Source organism: Pelmatolapia mariae, linkage group LG7 (genome assembly GCF_036321145.2).
Source record: "Pelmatolapia mariae isolate MD_Pm_ZW linkage group LG7, Pm_UMD_F_2, whole genome shotgun sequence".
Lineage (NCBI taxonomy): Eukaryota > Metazoa > Chordata > Actinopteri > Cichliformes > Cichlidae > Pelmatolapia > Pelmatolapia mariae.
The window spans coordinates 60,996,161-61,017,016 of record NC_086233.1 but is presented as its reverse complement, the minus strand read 5'-3'; the positions used below and the strand labels follow the sequence as shown (position 1 = coordinate 61,017,016).

Here is a 20,856-nt window from a genome sequence, read left to right as displayed (position 1 = left end):
TTTCTTTAGCCAAGCTAATCAGATATGAACCATATATGACCTTATAAGGTGCGAGTGATATTAATAAACTCTTAGCAATGAGGTAAATATAACAAGTTTCCAATAGTTGAACCCTCTCACTGTACCTGGCTGAGATTGAGAGGCTGCTGCTGGAGGGGGTGTGGCCCTGAGCGCTGCTGTCGGTAGGACCCGCCTCCAGTTACACCCCCGGCTATGTGATTATTGCCAGGCACCACTCCATTGGTGGATTTGAACTTGTAAGCTGAATTCTGATGGTTCATTGCATCTGCACAGGAAAGGATACAGATTTGCTGAATTGGAAAGGAGCAGCTATAACCACATAACAGATGACCTATCTAATGATTGAGGCCATGTTTTGCAAGAAATCTGTCATTTACCTGGCATCAGACGCTCACACTCATTCAGGACCTCACTGTTCTGGGTTTTGAGAGGGGGGATGATGATGGTGCGAGGGTTTCCATTATTGTAGTTGTCCAGGATGGTGGTCTTTGTGTCATAGCTGTTGTTGTTAGGGGGTCTCGACTCAACAGTATAGGGACTGTTGTTGCTGGAGCAATAGGACTCTGGTGAATCATGGACCGTCACACAGCTGATGACATTCTTTCTCTGCTTAGAAGATGAGCTGGAAAAAATAGAAACGAAGCAGAAAGAACACAGTTACTGGTAATGTTTTATCGAGCCAACGCTGGTAATATATTTGAAGCTAATAACTGTTACTACATTCTAATGTTAATTGGATTTATTGGCAAATAAATGTAAATGCCTTACTCTGAAGTCAAAAACTACATTTAAATGGTTTGCAGGGTAAATTGAATTCCCTTCTGACTTCTTCACTTTTACTTAGTTTCAGTGTATAGCATATCACAAAATACATCAAAGAGATTAGCATTTGTTAACATGATAGAAAATTGGCCTCGAAATGCCAGGAAACACATCTCCATCCAGCTAACTTAAAGCAGATGTGTTCCATGTTTTTGAAAAGAGTCTTTGCTGTCTTTATCCTGGATGATCTAAGACTACAGCCCTTTGTGATGTGATTATTAGGGAAATTCATATTGCATGAGAAGCTCCCAGATTTCTTCCATCAGTAAAGATTCACAGTAACAACAAACGCTAACCTGTAAGTGTGCTAAACAGCACTGACCTATTGTTTTGTTTGTGGTCATCTTCCTCATCTGTGTCGCTGCTGATGGTGATGATGCTGACAGCAGGGCTGGGTGTGTCGGGGATGACGATCGTCTGTCTGGGGACGTTGTGCTGGTGCTGATGGTCTCGAGTGGTGCTGGAAGCCTGCTCTGTTTCACTAGCCCCCCACCCTCCACCCCCACACCCTTGCGTGGGCGGACAGTTAGAGGTCGAGCCATTCTGTAGCACAGCGCAACGCGGAGGCGTATTCTCCTTCACCCGCTTTGAGCGCTGTGGAGACAGCACCACTTGAGAGGATGAGACCTCGTTGGTTGACATGTTCCTTAAGGAAAGACAGAGATGAGAGAGTGAGTGGCTATAGAGGGCAAAACAAGCAGATGCTGGACCTCAAAATTAAAAGAGATGTGACCTTTGGTAACAATCGTTAGCTTCCAGTATGAAGATTTATAAAGATCTATGATGACCTGAGACTTTAGGTACCTGCCAGACATCTGGTGCTGTTTGTTCTTTTTGGAAGAGGAGTTGTTATTGGTTGAGGGCTTCCTCATAACATGTGCCACTCCCACATTGAGTGTCTGGTTGGATGGGAGGGTGACGTGGCCAGCCAGCAAGGCTGGCTGCTGCATGATGGGATTATAATGGCTGCCATGTGGGTGAGAATTCCTGTAATATAATACAATTTTATGTTACCACAATGTTAAAAACAATAAGGAATCTTCAGGTAAAGCAGCCTAGCAGTGTACGAAATACTAAAGCAAACAAACGAACACATCAATCAGTCAAGTCTGACATTTCCAGGGGATAAGAAAGACTGGATAAGTACTTCCTAATGAAGCCAGCAGGTGGCAGCAGTAAACTTTTCTAAAGAAGAAGGAGGAGGCAAGGGGATAAATGAGAGAGAGAGCAAGGAGGGAGGGCAGAGGAGCTGACACCAGCAGCTGTGGAGCGATAGCTCTGCAGAGGAAGTGCGACACTTTCCCAATCGTCTCTCTGAGGACAACAGAGCTGCCACTGGACAGGAAGGGAGGGCGACACAGGGAGGGGGTTGTCTTGTCACAGATGGACAGCTTAGAATGAATCTGAGCATACATGGCTGCAGCAGCCATCCACACAGACACGTTATATACCTGCATCCCCCTTATCTCCCTTGGGTTGCATTCTCCCATCTATCCATCCATTTATCAAGTCATCACAGTGACAGGCTATACTTGATAAGATTTCGCTACATGTATATATATATATATATGCCATCTCCCTGAGGTAAATCTGCTCTTATAAAATTGAAGATAAAAGACTTGTCACACAAGTACAGGCTTCCTCATGAATTGGTCTCATGCATATTTTCATAACATATTTGGACTGATTTAAGCCATAAATGACTACTTGTTCTTAAGGCCTATATACATTAGTTCTTATTTTTTTAATCTGTCCTGTCAATATACATAAATTGAGCTACAGACCGTGGGGATGAGTGCTTTGATTTTAAAGTGTCAGCTTATTACATTTGTTTTTAGTTCAATTGAATCCTTGAGAAAAATGTAGGTTTAAAAAGTGTTGACCTCAATATTCATTGTCCTGCAAAATCAAAGCAATAAAAGTAAAAGCAAACAAAAAACACTGTTCTTTACCTCCAGTTGGCAAGGGTCTGTGTGCTGCTCATGGAGTCAGGGATGACAGTGGCGTGTTGGACTGAGGTGTGGGTGAGCTGCTGCCAGGCTGGAGGCAGCAGGATCTGCTGGGTGCCGCTCGGCCAGGCCTGCTGAAGGAGGAGAGAAAAATGAGTTGGAGGGTAAACAAAGATTTAAAGGTCAGGAAAAAGGACAGAAAGAAAAACAGTCAGCTGCCATGTAATGACATGTCCAAGTCATTATTTATTTATTTATTTTTATTTTAGGAATCATGTCACAGGACAGGAAGTCACACTTTTTGTTTACATTGTATGGATTTAAATGATCGTTCACACAACATTTTAAGCATAAGAACAAAGGAGACTCGTTGTACTTGGCGATTAGTTTGAGCCTGTCGTGATAAATGACAGCGTCTTTTCAAAAGTGCGTAACAGATGGTTTAAACTGGCTACTAGGCACGTTTAATATGAACTCTGCGAGCCTCAAGGAGACATCCATCGACAAAAGAGATAAGACCAGGACTTAATAAAAATGTACAGCAGCTCCTTTGTTTGTGTGCCCGTGTATGACGGAGTAAGTGTATGCATGCGTGCATCTTTATGGTTTTAGTGTGATTCTGTCTTTGACTTGACCAATGTTCTAATTAAAGTCTTAGAATCTATTCAAGCTGCTCTGAAAGAGGCTACTTTGTATTTCTGATGCAGAACGAGAGGACTATCAGGCAAGCTACGCTCCGAGATGTGCCAAGATGAGTATGTGCGCCTGCATGCCTGAACACGTTTGTGTGTTACTGTGTGTGTAACCCTAATAGTTTAATGCAGTTCTATTGATTAGCACTTTAATGTCAGGGCTAATGAATTGTTCCTTTAATACCATTTGCACATCTATTTACAACGGCATCACTATGTGCTGCAGCACACACACACACACACACACATTTAAATAGGGAAAGACGGATAGAAGAGAAAGAACAAGAGGCACAAATCCACACGCAAAGCAGATAATCTGTGTATATGGCGACTGTATTTTTACCTTTATCTTCATTTTCTCATCAACATTTGCTTTGATCTGGTTGTTTCTGTCATATTTTAACACAAAATAGCTGTTCTGTTTTGAAGTGTGGTTGCAGTTGAATTGTTTTCATCTGAGGCAGGTTGCAAAGTCCAGTGCTGCAGGGGGCATCTGCAGGCTAGCAGAGCTGCCTGGTCTGTGTACCGATGACTGACATCTCTAATGGAACATTCTGGAGCTGGAGATGGTCTTTACATCTAAGACCACATCCAAGGTCTTTTATCAACATGCCATTAAGAGGCTTCTAATACATCCATCCATCTCCCGCTCCTCCTCCTTTCTCTATCTCCATTCCTGGTACTCTATATCCCCCTCTCACTAGGCGTCTGCGTTGTGTAACCAGCCTGTCTGCCCTGAAATGGTAACCCAGTTAAGAGACCATTTTCTTTCAACTCAAGGCCTACCATCGCTATCAGTGGCCCAAACGCCTCCCACCTCGACCTACACTCCCTGGGTGAAAACCCTTTGTCACCTCAGGGCTTTCAGAGCCCCAGCTCTTACTCCCAATTGTTTCCACATTTTCTGCATTCCTGCTCCAGATAAAGGTCCCGCTGGTTTTCCTGCCTCCCTGCTTGGAGCCTCCTTCACTCTGGTCTCTCTATCTGCACACATAGGTGCTTGGGGGCTAAACTTGCAAGGGTGCGATGTGGGCAAAGGGTCCACGGATGACATTAAAACGTAGGCGGATAAAGCCATAGGTAGGTGGGAGAACGCACGCAAGAGGCAAAGAAATGACTCCGCTAAGCCTCGGAGACCCCCCACAGTAAAGGAATAAACACAGAGAAAAACACACACCACACACCCAGTTATTAGGTGTGCTGTTTGCTGGCCTATATAAAACATCTGCTTACGTTAACTATTGCCTGTCTTTGTTTAACATGTGTGCGCGCAGAGGGTATATTGAACACCTGCAGAACACGGCTGCAATGTGCAAGCCACACGTGATACGATAATTAACAGAACTGACATTATCCTTACTGTGACATAAGTTGTGTCTCTTACGTCTTCGTTATTATTTTATGTATCCACGATACCCATTCTTGCGATGCTGTGAGTCCTCTGGTCATGCAAAGCCTGATCCAAGCTTACCCTGACCTCCGAGGATCCTCTGAGGCCTGTAATTTGGAGCGCCTGACTTGGAAGCAGCCGTGGAGCTAATCACCATTTGGTATCTGACAGATTAACCCACCATAGAAAACACAGGCATGTGCACACACATACACACCGCTTTGCTGCCTGCTTGCCTGCCTACTGCATGATTAACTGGAGATAAGGGAGTGCTTCAAACTCCCTGGATTCTCAGGGATATTTAAAGCCTTCATGGAAATTTCCATTGGGAAAGAGGTGGCGTGGCAATGGAAGCGGTCTACTATCTGTGTGCAGAGAGTGATGCACAGTTATTCTGCTACTTGCAACAACTGTATATTAGCAGCTAAAGCTCCAGCCCCACCGTGGAGGCTCTGGTAAAGGCCTTCTCTGTGTGAAAGGCTCCTGCCTTTGAGTGCATCAGACCGTAGCAGCCTCAGCCTCCAGGAGAGCAGGGGCAGATGAAGAGAGGAGAGAGAGAAGAGAGGAAGTGAGAGAGAGAGAGAGAGAGGGAGGGAGGGAGAGAGAGAGCGAGCAAGGCACAGGAAAGCTTGCCTGAATGCACTCAGGAAAAACAGCTGCCAGCAGGGGCAGGGTCAAGAACATCGAGTGATTTCCATCCTCCATCGATAGATACTATTCTTAGTGAAGGCTTATTAAAAAGGAAAGCAGAGGGCTTTGTTTGAATGTGAACAGTTCAAAGTTCATAAATGTTCCTGACAGGCACTTTCTCTGTTAAGATTCAAACTCTATTAGTTCGTTTTCTGCGATACTTAAAAGTGCCTACCTGTGTAAGGAGGCCAGGTTGAATCTGCAGAGGCTGGGCACCAGGGGCCTGCGTCACTATGGGAACAGCATTCTCCATCCGCACGGAGTAACTGGTGTGCTTGGAAGGGGATGCCTGCAGCCCTGTGCATAAATAAAGCACATGCATGGAGGATGTCAACAAACAAGAAAATCTGTCACCTATAAATAATGTTGCTACAGTATTTTTAAAATAAATTCCAAAAGATCAAATGTGGTATACGTGCTCACAGTGTGCCTGACTTATACATAAGTATGCATTCTGTTAAGTTTGATATAGGAAAAGCTAAAAAAGCAGCAGTTATGGAAAAGAATAAAAATAATTATATTAAATTTGCTCAAATGATTAATTGCCTCTAGTTATCGATGAATCACAGTTTGAATGCTATGACTGACACTGCCTGTGTGCTGAAAAACAAAAAGACAAGCAAGTAAAAGAAGACTGCTTGTGCAGTGAAACACTGTCTCTGACCAGAAATCTGATTTTTTGAATTTATGCAATTTATGGACTGCAAAGACCTCCTCACCTTGGAATCCAGGTGGGCAGACTATGAGCGCCTGCTGGAAGGGGTCAGGCCGGGCAGCGCAGAGCTGAGGAGCCCCAGGCTGCAGGGGCATGCTCCTCTGGGCCACGGCTGCCATGGAGGCAGCGGAGGGCTGGTAGAGTGTAGATTGGTAGTTTAGTATGGAGACATCAGGACTTGAAAAGGAAAGGGTGGCATTGTTGGTGGAGGAGGGAGCCAGGTTGGTGGCCTAAAGGAATGATTGGACCAAAATAAAAATCATGAAAGTGGAGGTACTAATGGGAGTGACAGGGAAGAAAGGATGAGCTCCAAGGATAGAAAGGCTAAATAAAAAGGAACAATCGAAACAAAATAACTGAAACATTAAAATGCAAACAACAACCAGCTCAAAAGGAGACAGACAGTGAGCCACAGATGAAAGAATGAGAAAACTGGGTGTATGATTTAAACATGCCTTAAAATATTCAGACTGTTGATTTGATTAATTAGAGGGAAAGAAAGAATGTGAGCAGAGGTGCAATCAGCTCAAAGAATAATCAACCATCAATGAACAAAATGTCACCAGAGCAAATTTAGAATGATCAGCGCACGGACCCCGACGAGAATAAGGCACCGCTGGACAGGAAATCCACTCTGACAGTACACTTCATTTATTGATGCTTTGCATGTCCCAGTTTGCCATAAGCGTAAACCACACGGCAGCATGAACGTCTCTCTTTGCTTAAATTGTGAGTGTTTAAGTCATAAAGACATTATATTATAAGCCAGTTTAAATGCAAATGCTACAGACTAATAATAGGCCAATATAATACGCTGCAGCCAAATTTGACATTTCATATCACGGCTTCACTATCTACCCTCCAAATCAATTATGCATGACAGAAGCAATATTTAACAGCCAACAGTCATTGTATAATTACGTAAGCTTAGGTAACTCCAGCATGTCTTGACCATTAATAAGGCATGTGGATTACGAAGACTGCCTGGGAACATCCTGGATACAAACAAATGCTTTTAAGAGACACCATTTGCTCAGCTTGTAAGCAGTATATGCTCCACAAGACACGTCTAATTTTAGCCCTTCATTAGGTGTACGTCGGGATGGAGGGAAATACAAAGACGGTGCTTTCAGTTTTCATTTGCTCTCTTTAGCGTCTTTGATGAACACCAGGAGAGAGAACAGAATCAATATGGCACTGTGGCATTCATCATAAACAAGCAAAATACAGGCCAGATGCATTCTAGTCTTGCAACTGAATCAAGCTGAATAAATCACTAACTTAACTCTGTCCATACGCCCTCAGAGCCAGGCGCAGAAAAGACAAGCTGAGGGAATGTTAATTCATTTAAATCACAGCAAGATTGGGTTTTTGTCGCATTCCACTCAGTGTGAGCTGGCTCGATATAGTTGGTGATAAAGAACTCTGTTTACTAAAGAGAGGGGTGGGGGGGGGAGCAAGAGTTGTAACTAAGCACAATCTGGAAAACCTTGCAACCAGACGCTTGGTGATTCCGGCAGAAGCCAGAAGTCAGCAGTTTCGATTCACAGACCATACGCGAGCGAAGCGGTAAAGCACCACAGGCTCAACCCGGGGAAATGGAAGGAAAGAAGAGGAGACAGAGGAGGACAGGAGTGAGAGGGGAAAGAGAGAGGAAGCCTGGTAAAGGGATTCTTAAGGCCTGAAAGCCCCAGAATGCAAGGCAAGCAGGAAGTGTGGCTTGTCATGTGTGTAATCAGCACTTTGTGACAATCCCACAGGACCTGGGGCACAGACAAAATGCAGGCAAACAGATATGCATGCACCAAAGCAGCAAACATGGATACGTACAGAAAAACAGGAAGAACAGACATAAAAAAATAGAACAAAGGCGCAAACAGCTGCGTTTCTAAGCTGTCAATATTCAGCTCAACAGCCCTGTTTGATAGTGACCGTTTGATATTTTTGGCTCTGCATTAATTATTGATTTGGGCACTTACTCTGCATGCTCCATATGTTCTATGCTTTTATTTTGAAGGTTCCGTATTGGGACCTATCACGCAAATACAATAAACTACAGCTTCGGTTATTTACTGATTTGTATCTTCTACATAGTAGGTGAGTGACAGTGGTTATCTTAGCTCTACTAGTGTACTGTTGAATTCTTTTGGCTCACTCTTACCTGGCTGTGCACAGTGTTCAGCTGGTTGTTGAAGGTCATAGTGAGGTTGGTGGAGGTGCTGGGGGCCACATGGGTGATAAAGGGTGTCTTGCTCTGGTTGACCGTGTCGTACATGTTGACGCGACGCTTACAGATCTCCATATTTTGGAAGCACGACTTCACACTGCACGGACAGAGAGAGTGAGGGAGACAGACGAGGCATGAGCACTGTGTCTGATGACAGTGGCAGATGTTGCTTCGCTGTTCAAAATGATAATTATATAAACAACAACAGCAGGGCTTGTTGAGCTCGTACTGTGTGCTGTGCGGGAAATCAAGGAGATGAGACATAGTGACAAAAGGGTGGTTGAGTGTTTCGACCGGGGTGATCCTCTTGTCTGCATCGATGGTCAGCATCTTGGTTAACAAGTCGATGAACTCCCTCCTGTCGGCCTTCTCTGCCAGCATGTCGCTCCCCTCCAGATCTGACGTCATGTTTACCTGGAGGCACAAAGCAAACAGAGCAGACTTTTAGCATTTCAAACACTTGTCCATTTTCAAGGATCTAATGTGCTTGCAGATGACAGAAAAATCTCTCCCACAGCTTATTCCCATAGGGGAACCTATTAATACCCACAAGGCCTCATACGTTTGGGTGTCAGTTTGTGTGTCGTGGAGTTTAGTGATAACCTTGCACCTTAGCGGCATTATAAACATTTGTACTGGTATTCATAGCAGGACTTGAAATATCCCCAGGCTGGCGCCTTTGCTGAGATTTTTATCTATTCCTGAGACGTGAAAACAAACAAAAAAACACGGACCAAATAAACACTGGCAATGGGTAACCAGTAAAAAGGCCTTTCACACAGGACACCATTTTGCGAATAGATCTGAAAAAGCTGACGTGGGACAACTTAACCTAAATACGTTCTGAGGGGAGTCTGAGAATCTGCCTCGGAACATCATGTTGCTTCATCTCTAATAAACATTGCGGCTTAGGTTGTGGATAAATACTGGGCAAAGCAGCAGATTCCCGCTTTAATGAAAAGCTACATGGTTAGCAGAATTCGATTTTTTTGAAGCGGTGAACCAGTGCTGATGTTTAGCTCTACTTTTGGGTTGTCACGTAAGGTGAGGAATAAACGGAGAGCAAAGCAAGGTCGTGATATATAGCAAGTCTGATCTTAGGCAAGGAAGGAGGACAAAGACAGGCAAGCCCTGTTTACTGTGACTGCCCGTGCAGTGGTAGTCGACCTGTTTTTCATAAAGATGCAACGTTTATCTGTAGGCCTGCTCTAAGGGCTATCAGATGTGCTGCCAGTCAACACCGCTAATCTGATTCAATTCTTTTTCTCTATGCAGCTTATTCAGGTTCTGTAACCAGTCCTCTCTGCTTGCCGTCTCCACTGACTGTGATAAAGGAGTAATCTGCAGAATGAGGTGAGAAATAATCACACCGTCCTCCGCTCGTGGAATAGATGACTTTAGGGAAATGTATATAGTTTGGTGGCACAATAATCAAACTGGATAAGAAGAAGCATATGAAGAATCTTTTTTTTTTCACCACCCGGTGAATTAAGATATGTGAATTTATTAGATAGAAAAGATACCAGTATAATTTGTTGACTTTCCGTAACAATGAAAATGAAAACTTATAAAAAGAACGAAAAAAAGATGGGGCTTCATCTAACGTGGTCAGCATTGCACGTCAGTGGTTGTTAATGGAAACACATCTGTGCTGTGGAAGCTCTGACATGAGTCTGGAGTAAGGGCAGGGATGGCAGATGTCAACCACTGCCCCAGGAAATGTGGAGCGAGGCATCCTGCTGTATGCGGGCCTGCCATCTACACAGCCATAATGTGTAGTTTCATCTTTAACTACTAGGTTGAGTGGATGAGGAAAGGATATGTATTAAAATATAATAAAGATTAGATGAAGACCACGTTCCTCTTCCTGCTGTGCGGCTTGACTTGCACCAGTAGAGATACTGAAGGACTGCAGATCAAAATGAATCCATTTACAAGTACTTTTGGCCTTCCTTCCATCTACATCAGCCCCCTAGTGGGGTCCTGCATCTGTTGTAAGTTGGTGTCTGATTTACTCAAATTAGATATACTTGTGACTAAACCCTCCACACATTTCCCACGACTGAAAGGAGGTTCATTATCTCTTTTTGGCACCCAGCCCCTCTGTCTTGCGAGGCCTTCAGCTATATCATCCATTATACACGCAGAGGCAGATGTCCACAATGCTGAGTTGTTTATATGGTCAGGACAGTGCGAGGGGGCAAAATAGGCAGTTTTCTCCCACATTAAGCCGTGCAGCTCTGCTGTATCGCTGTGTTTATGTTGTAGACGAAGACAGGACACAGAGCTTGAAGCGCAGAAGACAGAGATGACCCAGGGGATATCATACCAGTGCAGGTTGGTTTCATTAAACTCTGTGTTGCACGTGTGTTTGTGTGTATGGGGCAACTGTAAACTCTCAGGAAGCGATACTATCATGCCCCAGCCGACAGCATGTTATTCCAGACAGGCCTGACAGCGGCCCTGGGCACTAGTGGACAACCATAATTGTCTCCATCAGTTAAGCGGATACATGTGTTGCGTATCCATATGGGCAGATTCCAAAGGGCTGCTGGTTGGGAATGACCATAATTCAAAAGCAAATAAATAAATGAAAAATTCCTCATAACTCTCAGCTAGTCATTATCAGAGATATAATCAAGGAGCATGATGACGACAGAGTACTATGAGAGATTTGAAAGGCCTGGGAAAATCACTGTAATTTTTATCACCACTGCCAAATCTGCCAGCAGAACCAGTATTTAGCCAAGTGAGGGTGAACACAACAACGCTCGCTATCAGCCACTGTCAGGCATGTCCTATCAAAATGTCATGGCTACATGTGAACTTTTCCACCACGGAGAGACAAATTCATGCTCAGTTACAGAGAGGCATTACATATAGCTGTCTCAATTTGCAGTGTTTTTCTTTATATATATCACACGTAGTTTAAACACTTCCCGAGGTTATGTAATCTCCTAAATAAACAAATTCCCACAGGTAACACGCTGAGCTGCACGGGAAGACAAGATTCATGCAGAAACAACATGGCGTGGGACCCACTGAGCCAGGCTGAAAAACTAGTCGGAGGTCCAGGAATAACGTGTGGATGTATCTTAGTTGGTTTATCTTAGTCCCTCGCCCTCTACATGCTTACGTGTACAGCAAATGCACAAAGTGGAAACACAGCCACAACACTACACTCACTGCAGCTTAAATAAGAAACTGTACATATTGAGCCTGCTAACCAGCCACGCCACATGTTCAGTTCAAATGTCTGTCTGTAAGTTATTAAATAGTGGTTACGCAAAATGAAGAGCAGAGGCAGAGTTTGGGATGGGGTTCATTGAACAGCTGCTTTCATTTCACTCAGTCAAATTCTATATAGAAGCGGAGCTACACTGCAGCTGGAGATCAGACCTTGGCCAGATAAATATTTTAAGGGATTTCAAATATTTGATAGATAATTCTCAGGATGTGATGGATCAAACTGGCCCGGGACCTGAACACCCCCATCAAAGAAGCCTCAAACACGAGACAGGTGGATACGATTGTAGCAAAAGACAAAGCAAAAGCAAATAGTACATCTACTGCGTGATTTGTGGGAAGGAAGACGTCGTGCTTTGTGATACTGAGACAGCATACCTGCGCCATATCATCCAAACAATTGAAGATGTACTTGCGAGCCTCCTTGGACTTGATCCCTGTTTCACCCTCATGGTCCTCTGGAGTCTGCAGGAGACAAGAAGCAGATGTTCTTCTCAAATCCCATCACACTTCCCCTCTGGAAACACACTATTTACATTTGGCTCATTATAGTCTCTTGTTGTTGATGTGTGGCAGGGCTCGGCTTACCCTCTGAGTAACCCTGGGGTAGCACACAAATACTCATCTAACAGCCCAGAAATAAGATAGCGATGAGTGTGTATACAATATATGACACAAACACAGAGACGGTGTATATTCCACTGGTGTACATGTGTACCGACGTGTACATACAAACACCTGACTTCATGAAAATGTGCAGAAAGCAAACAACATGTGCTCTTTTTGTTTAAAAGGTTAGAAACCTCGTCACTAAACACACATTTTTTTTTTTAAATTACAGTCAGCTAAGCAGTGCAGCTGCTGCTACATGGAAAAACACGCCATGGTCAAATTAAAGATGTGCAGTCGCTCCTCATGGCGAAGAAAAAAGAAGCCTTGACGTTTGATTTTTCCACATACCAAAGACACCAGAAAATCACGAGGAGCTAAAGCTGTGATGTCATGTTGAGTGCGAGTTTCTACTCCATGTTTGTATCTTCCCTACAATGCTCCTGTCAGCTCTTATTGTTATGAACTTAAAACACACTTCTTTAAACTGACAATGATGGTTTGTTTTTTTAACAAGCTTTGTACGCCCATAGATCATAACAGCTTTTCCGAGAAGACTTCTTACATTCCTACATGCAGCAAAAACTTGAAAAACTTTTACCTGGCAGCAGTCTGACCTGGCAACATGCACACTAACTCACTATCTATGTTCATTAAATGGCCAGTCCTAGTGAACAGTTGTTGTGAATCGCTGATGTAAGCTACCGGGACCCTTTTTTAAAATAATAACAAATGCAATCAACGGAAAAATATTAATCTGAGGTACAGGAACAGGCAGCGTAATGTCAACAAACCCTGCAGAGATGTGTCAGCATTTGCAGGTCAGTACAGTAAAGAACTCTATGTGTGTGGCACATAGTTTAAATTAAGTTAATGAGGGTAAAAAAAAAGTAAAGAGTGGAGCTCTTTATTGATTGGCCTACATTAAAGGACAATGAGAGCTGTTTAGAGCAGAAACCCTCCAAGCTACATTCATCAGACTGGCTTTTTATTTGCCAGATCCTCTCACGCAGATCTATTTTGCTCTTATTACCCTCTCACTGTGTTTATAGCTAACTACAGGGCTCGTGGTGTAACCAGAGTTTCTGGAATAATAACTACAGCTTGTACTAGCAAACCTTTCTATCAGTGTGTGTGTGTGCAAATGTACCTTTAGTCTCCAGAGAGGGTAGGTGGAGTCTGGATCTCTATTGAAGAACCTTGTGGTCTTTGTCCCTGCACTCAACAGGTACTCTGCAGGCAGACCTTGTGTCTGTGAGATGTACCTGATCTGCAAAACAGAGGAGGACAAAAAAAGCACATTTTAGAGTTTCACATAAGGACAGATGTTCTTTTGGCAGTTTGAAAATTGAGGCTGACATTAACTACTCCAATAGAAGTATACATGGCAGCCAAACATGACCTCAGCTTAAGAGGCTAAGACTGATTTGAGACTTGTAAATGAGGCGAGGTAAGTTTTTGGTTTTGTGAGAAATCAGAAGAGCTTGTTGGAGATGGAGATGGAGCACAACTTGTTCAAGGTTTCCCCACTGTGCCTCATCTGAGCAATAGTGAGAGAGGAGCGCGACAATGTCTTGCTTTGGAGCACAGGGGCTGCACTAATTGGACAAGTGGCTCTGTGGCATCTGTTCAGATAAACAGGGAGGCTGCGCAAGAATCATCAAGCGCTGTCAGGGGGATTTCAGGGAGAAGCGTCCCACCTTCCCAAGCACATTCAGTCCACATTCATGAAGAGAGAGCACACGCACACACACGCACAATTCTCATTCATGCACATCCAGAAATAACAGCATATTAATCTTTGGGTGTATAAGCACCAAACGCACAATCATCAGCTGTTCATAAGTTCAAATCATACGTTACCTGATCGTACTCTGAGGCTCCAGGGTAGAGGGGCCATCCCAGGAAGAGCTCAGCTATCACACAGCCCAGGGACCACATGTCTATGGCCTCACAGAAAGGCAGACCCAAGATGATCTCTGGAGCTCTGTGGACAGAGAAAACATATCGCCCAGTCAGAGGTTAGGTTGCTACTTTGCTTAAACCAAATTTTAAAATCGTGTAAAAGAAGAAGCTTGTGAGGATCTTTCTCTTTACATTTCATCTGAGCTCACTGAAAGCAGCAGACTCTAATATACAGGTTAAACGATTAAATAATCAACATTGCATATGTTGGAGGGAACATGAGGTAACAACTTGAAGGTCGATTTCCAAAACCGAAACCAAGTCCGGATTTATGCACGCAACCTACAGTTCCACGCCAAGACGTTGAATTCAATAATTCTGCAATGTCTGCAGGCTCTTTTGTTGTCTTAACATTGGTCTCTCAGCGCAGCCTTGAGATTTATTTTTCTAAAGTCAGCAGGGTGTCCCTTTTTTCATATCTCTTGTTTAGGCTCCTCCAAAGTAGCACCTTGCAGACACAAAACTGATTGATAACCGTGCACGAGCGCCACTCACTGAACCCCATCTCTGCTACTCAGACACTGAGGAGCAGTAGAGTAGTAATTTTTTTGAAGTTTCACAATCCAAAGTGAGAATTAGGCAAATATAGCATGAGCAACTAGATGAAAAACGGATGGATGGACGGACGGCCATGAACAATAAAACCAATATAAATAGTTACCAGACCAAGGAATTATTCAATTAAGTTACAGTAAAGTTAAATATGCCAGTAATTAATTTCCAAAGAGGCTTTTCCTGTTTGTAGGAAAACACAGAGAAAAAAGTAGGAATTCTAAAGGAGATAAACAGCTATGATTTGATAAAAAGGAAGAAATATTGTTTTAGGTATTTGAGCACCACTGCAGTCCCAAACAATTCCCAAATTTCATTCAACACGTTTTATGTCCTGTCAGAAAGACTAATACACTTCTTGTGAGCTCACGTCTCTGATGGGGCTTAAAATAACCAAGAACACAGTGTTTCTGCTCGCTAACAATCCAAAGCACTTTCAAGAGGTTCTCTGGCTGTCATCACCATGCAGGTTGGGGGATGGGGTGGTGGGGAGTGTCTTTGGTCTAACATGTTATCTATTGGTAAGATGTAACCACTTAGCTCCGAATAACAAATTTAAGCTGAAATAGGAAAATTGAAATTCATTCATTAACAGCACATTAACAGCATGACGCACAGTTCACAGGAGCTAGAGGCGGATTATGGAAAGTTTCAAATCCATACTGATGATTGCTGTGACCATGGTAACTAGCCTGCCCTCCCAGATTTTTGGTCACGGAGAGTGAAATGAGGGGGTCTGGCCTTGGGCCCGCTGGAAGTGAACAAACCAGGGAAACAGAGAATGCAGAAAACAGCACGGGGTACGTTATAGGACTTCATAGAATGGTAGGGGGCCAATGGGTGAGTGGTCTGAGGGCAGCCAGGGGGTTTGGAAGAGAATGAATGAGCATACCTCGCATACTTAAAAGCAAATTTCCAACTGTAGCCCCCCTGCTCCCTATTCATTGCTCGCTGATGAGGGGTGAAATGAAAAGAGGGCACAGGCGATTCATTGTACACTCAGATACGGCTAATGTATAGAGGCAGAAGGCACCACAGGGACAGACAATGAGATACTGCAGAAAATAGGAGCAAGAGGAAGACAGAGTTCCATAGAGGCACAGGCAAAAATAAAGCAAATGGGGAGGCAGTGCTTTGCTCAGTGAAGAACTCCTGTCACAGAAAGTGGTTATTGGGGTCTTAAGGGCAGCAGTGGAACAGACACCAAGACAACACTCTAGTAACAGTATCTTAGGGCAGCATTACACACCAATACAAAGACGACACCGCACAGCTGAGAGATCTGTCAAAAAGGCTGCCAGAGAGGCATAAAGGAGTCTGTTAGGAGGTTATATCAGAAGGAACAGCAAGGACTACTTAAAAGTGAAGAGATGGACACGCGGACCAGGGTCAGCACGACCCTCCTCAAACAGCCTATTAGAATCACTGGAGTTTCACTCAAGACAAGGGGAGGGGGACTAACAACTGCTGACATATATGTAAAAGCATACACCGCTAGAGAGGATACCCCAAAAAGTGTTAGAACTGACCTTTCTGCGTCTCCTTTGGCCCCAGCAAAAATAAAAGCTTGTACAAACTTTGCAAGGAAATCAAAAGTGCATCCTACTTTACAGCAAAGTTTCAAGTATGGGGCAGTTTTGAGTTTTCACATCAAATGACCTAAAAACTATATCATCGCAAAACTGTTTGACAAACACGGAACAAAAAACAGATGTTTGTCAAGAATTCCACTCTGTTTACATCCCAGCATCATCAGCTCTTAGCTTATCATGCTGTCAGCGCAGATGTCGATAATAGAAGCAGGCAGCGCTGTGACATTAATATTACCTATGCATTTTTTTCACAGCATAATGAAACCAACAAACAGGCAGTTCTGTGGTGCATTTGTCATCTAAATAGGATTCACATATTCCTACACAAAACCCCCAAACATATACCTCCTGATTTGCATGAATATGATTTTTCCACAAGAAAAAATAAAAGTAATTTAAATCTGAGCGACCGAAAATATGAGCCATTACAAGCTTCAAAAAGAGGGGAGGTTACTCACACAATAAAGGCTGCTTTTGAGGAAATTCTCCCCTTCAAAATGCACGTGAAGATGAAAGACACAGGAAAGCCTTTCATCTGATGGTCCCCTAAATCACTGTGACTCTACTGGACAGATGCAGACCACAGGACCTTCAGCTTCACCCTTTGTTTTCTTTTACAACTTTTAGTGATTTTGGCTCAATAGGCTGTCTGTCGCTGATTTTAATGCAATATTAGCTTCAACAAGTGATTGCTTTTTTGTATACACGTGAAGCTTTTTTTTACTTCCGTGTCTGACTGAAAGAACTGGATCCATTTCAGCTTGAACCTTCTCAGCTTTGCTCCACTGCTCTACTTAGGCTGTTCTCAATGCCCCTGTGCTTCTCACAGAAAGCTCCTCCAGATCAGCGAAACGCAGAGAAACAAAGAAAGACAGCGCAGGAGAGGAAGGAAGAGTGAGAGGGAGTAACATCGTTGCTCATGATATGAAACCACAAATGCAAATCTCCCCCTTCCAATGCATGTCTGCCATTGCATGCAAAGCGCCCCACAGCTGCTGCTGATGCAGGCCTTTCCCTGGCAGTGATAAACAGCACACACATATGCACAGCTCGCAAGCCTCGCTTCTTTCCTGTCCCCCTTTCTTAAGTACACAAGATATGACAATTCATGCGTACAGGATCATTTCAGTTTTTCATGCTAAACAGGATGGCTTCTTCATCTCTGCTGTAGGTAAAACGGGGCGCGAGCAGCCAGGTGGTTTGTGGTCACAATCTTGGTTTCTGAATTGTTGGTTATCAAAATATTGAAAGGTTTCAAGACTTAATTACAGTCCTTAAAAAAAAAAAAAAAATATATATATATATATATATATATATATATATGTATATATATATATATATATATAGATAGATAGATATATATGTATATATCGCTGTAATCCTTTTTAGATCTACTGTTTTGTGTGTCATTGTTCCCTTGTGAGATAAAAACTCAGACATACTATAAACTGAGAGCCGAGTTATCAGATTTCAGAGTTTGCGGTCCAGTAAAGTGCTGTTACTGACAGTATACTAAGATGCTGTTTTTTACTTGGTTTAATGTATCATGTGCGTCATCTTGGCCAACTACATTAGCATGCTGACTTTTGCTGATAAGCACAAAACACACACAAGGCCAGCAGCTGAGACTAATAAGAACTGCAGTTTTCCTGGTATTTGGTCATAAATATCAGATGAAAACTCATTAACTCTCCCCTCTCCTGTCATCTATACAGCTTATGTTTAAGTCATTGGAACAAAATGTAAACCTGATGATGAAGACAAAGAAATTCCACTTTGCCATCTGTAGTGTGAATAAAACTACTGTACATTCTTTATCATCTGGTGCATCCAAACACCTCAGTTGTGGTTTGGACACACCTTCTAAAGCCTGCTACATTCAGTTGGCATTAGCAGTTTTTTCGACCTTAAACTCCACCTCACCCAGCTCATCTCCAGCTGGTCAGGCTACAACATGCAGTGCCTCTTTGAGGATGCCGGCGAGCTTCTTCCACCAGAGTGCACCAGGCCATACATGTCAAATACAGTGTAGACGGTGTAGAAAACACCGGTTAGCTAGAGGCCCTCGGTGGATTTGAATGGGGACCCAACTGCATGAGAAGCCTCAGTGTTCTGGCTAGAGTCTCTGACAGCACTGGGCCTTGACAAAAGAAAGAAGGAGGGTGGGAGAGAGAGAGAGAGAGTGTGCATACTGACATCCTCCCAGCTGGCCTGGTCATTGATGAGCCTCAGCTCTGTTAGGAGCCAGAGATGGCACGACTCATGAATGGCGCCTTTCTTCTGCCACCCCAGCCCACCCCCTTCACCTCAGCCCTTTCACCCAGTCCTGTGCCAACCCACCCAATCCCTACACCTCACCTCACACCCCCCTTACTTACCATCCCTACCACGCCACTGCCAGTAGCACCCTCCCCCCCTCAGCCCCGAAACAAACACACATAGACACAGACACTGCATTAAAACCCTAAACTAGGGCGCTGAGGCCAGGGAAGTGCTCCCCTCCCCACTCGCCTGTCCGCCCTCTGCTCTGCTGAACAGTGCCTGCGCTTGGCTGGCCTGCCAGCCCACACACACACATGCACGCACACACACACGGATACGCTCACCCAGATACACGCACACAGTTGACATCACAGGGTGTGTGGATGTCAGGATGTATCCATCAGGCTGACCTTCCCTTAGCTTGGCTCCACAAGGGAGACTGATGGATCCCCGGAACCAGACAGCATTTACATAGGCACAAATGTAGAACACACACAGACACACACAAACACACAAGTCAGCCAGTCTTTGGTAATGGGTTTGATCTTTTCCTTTACATCTCAAAGACTTCGTCATCGGCTCTTATGTAACCACATTCTCTTGAATAGCCAGGCGGTAATAGGTAAAGAGCAGAAGGCATCATCAAAGTAAATAAGTATAGTAGCAAACATAGCCAGTATAATCGTATGCTGGTTGAAAGCACAGTTATGAAATAGTGATGGTAGGGGACAGAGATAGCTGCCCAGTGCAAACAGGAAAAAGCACTTCATGAGAAAAAAGCCTGCCATTGACTTTTCTCCACTTTATCCCCTTCAATTCTTCCCCTTTCCTCCCCTCTCTTTGCCTCTTCCTTTCCCCCCGTCCCACGCTTTGCCCTTGCTTAATGTAAAAGGCTCGGGTTGGTGCTGTGAATGACTCCCTTCCTTCCCCTGGGTATTCATCTACATATTCATGCCCTCAAAGGTTCCTCCACAGCCTCTTTGAAGGTGCACCATAGAGAAACACTTTCCTAGATATATTGCATGGTGGTCGCTGGCTGTGAAATCAATGTGCGGAGTTACACCCCCTGCCGTGCACCTGTGGCTCCAACTCACACACACACACACACACACACACACACACACACACACACACACACACACACACACACACACACACAGTACACTACACCTCACAAACCGCTACGCCTGCTCCCATTACATTAGGAATTGCTGTACAGTGCACAAGCCAATCGTGAGATGCAAAGATTGTGTAAATTTGCTTTTATGCAGGCAGGGACTGCAGATCGCATTTAAATTTAGAGCTTGCGCGTTCCAGGTGGTTGAGAGGCAGAAACGGGAGGGGACTATCTGGACAAGGCAAACTTTTTTTTTTACAGAGTCCTTGAGAGACGTTGTCTTGCTCTCTAAGCAGGGGCGACATTCCTGGTGTTCAAGGTCTTGCAAACAGGGCTCTTTCTCGCTCTTTTTTCTTTCCCCTACTCCTAGAAAAAGGCACAGCAAAAGCGCTGACAAGGCTGTCACTGTTTTACGTGTTAAAATATTAGCATTTCCTGTGAGTCCAGCAATACACTGCAACAAGGCAAACAAAAGCGTATGGAAGGAAAGTAGGAGAGAGGCTGTTTCATGCAAAGCGAGGGATCGACATCAAAAGAAGCAGTCGCTCAAAAACATGGCACTGTGATGATAATGCAGAAAGAAAAAGGCAAATGTTCAGAAACATATTAACAACAACTCAGCTTCTACAGAAATTGTGATTACAGCGCTCCAAATGCATCAAAGTGGGCCAATATAAACTATGCGTGATAGCTGGGCGTGTGCTGATTCAACACAATCTGGAGTACGGTTCAGCTCAGCAGCCTCGAAACTCTAACAGAGAGTTAGCATAGCATTTACACATTATACATTTATCCTTTACCAAGTCTCACCATTTCACATATAGCTCCTCCCTCCTGTTTGAGGCATTTTATATAGTGAAATATTCAGTGGGCAGAGAGCCACCCCTGTCACTGTGGCACACATGGCACATTGTCGCAGCATGGCACAGTCAATATTAGCACACAGGATATGCCGCATTCTGTCACGTTGCATGACCCTTTGTTATTACATACAGGCTTGTTATCAA

The 20,856-nt window shown here is 43.9% G+C and overlaps 1 protein-coding gene across 3 annotated transcripts in view; it reads right to left on the bottom strand.

The window, feature by feature from the left end:
* hipk2 (homeodomain interacting protein kinase 2) overlaps positions 1 to 20,856 on the bottom strand; it is a 66,497-nt gene that overhangs the window by 6,080 nt on the left and 39,561 nt on the right. The window contains exons 3-14 of one of the 3 annotated variants that reach the window (XM_063480080.1): positions 14,225 to 14,348; positions 13,512 to 13,631; positions 12,131 to 12,217; positions 8,736 to 8,920; positions 8,441 to 8,603; positions 6,284 to 6,509; positions 5,740 to 5,861; positions 2,796 to 2,926; positions 1,648 to 1,830; positions 1,166 to 1,489; positions 399 to 643; positions 126 to 286 (exon numbers count right to left, since the gene is read on the bottom strand). In XM_063480080.1, coding sequence (XP_063336150.1) covers positions 126 to 286; positions 399 to 643; positions 1,166 to 1,489; positions 1,648 to 1,830; positions 2,796 to 2,926; positions 5,740 to 5,861; positions 6,284 to 6,509; positions 8,441 to 8,603; positions 8,736 to 8,920; positions 12,131 to 12,217; positions 13,512 to 13,631; positions 14,225 to 14,348 — 2,071 coding nt within the window. The remainder of the gene's footprint in view (positions 1 to 125; positions 287 to 398; positions 644 to 1,165; positions 1,490 to 1,647; positions 1,831 to 2,795; positions 2,927 to 5,739; positions 5,862 to 6,283; positions 6,510 to 8,440; positions 8,604 to 8,735; positions 8,921 to 12,130; positions 12,218 to 13,511; positions 13,632 to 14,224; positions 14,349 to 20,856) is intronic. The other 2 variants (XM_063480081.1, XM_063480082.1) reach the window with 2 other exon arrangements.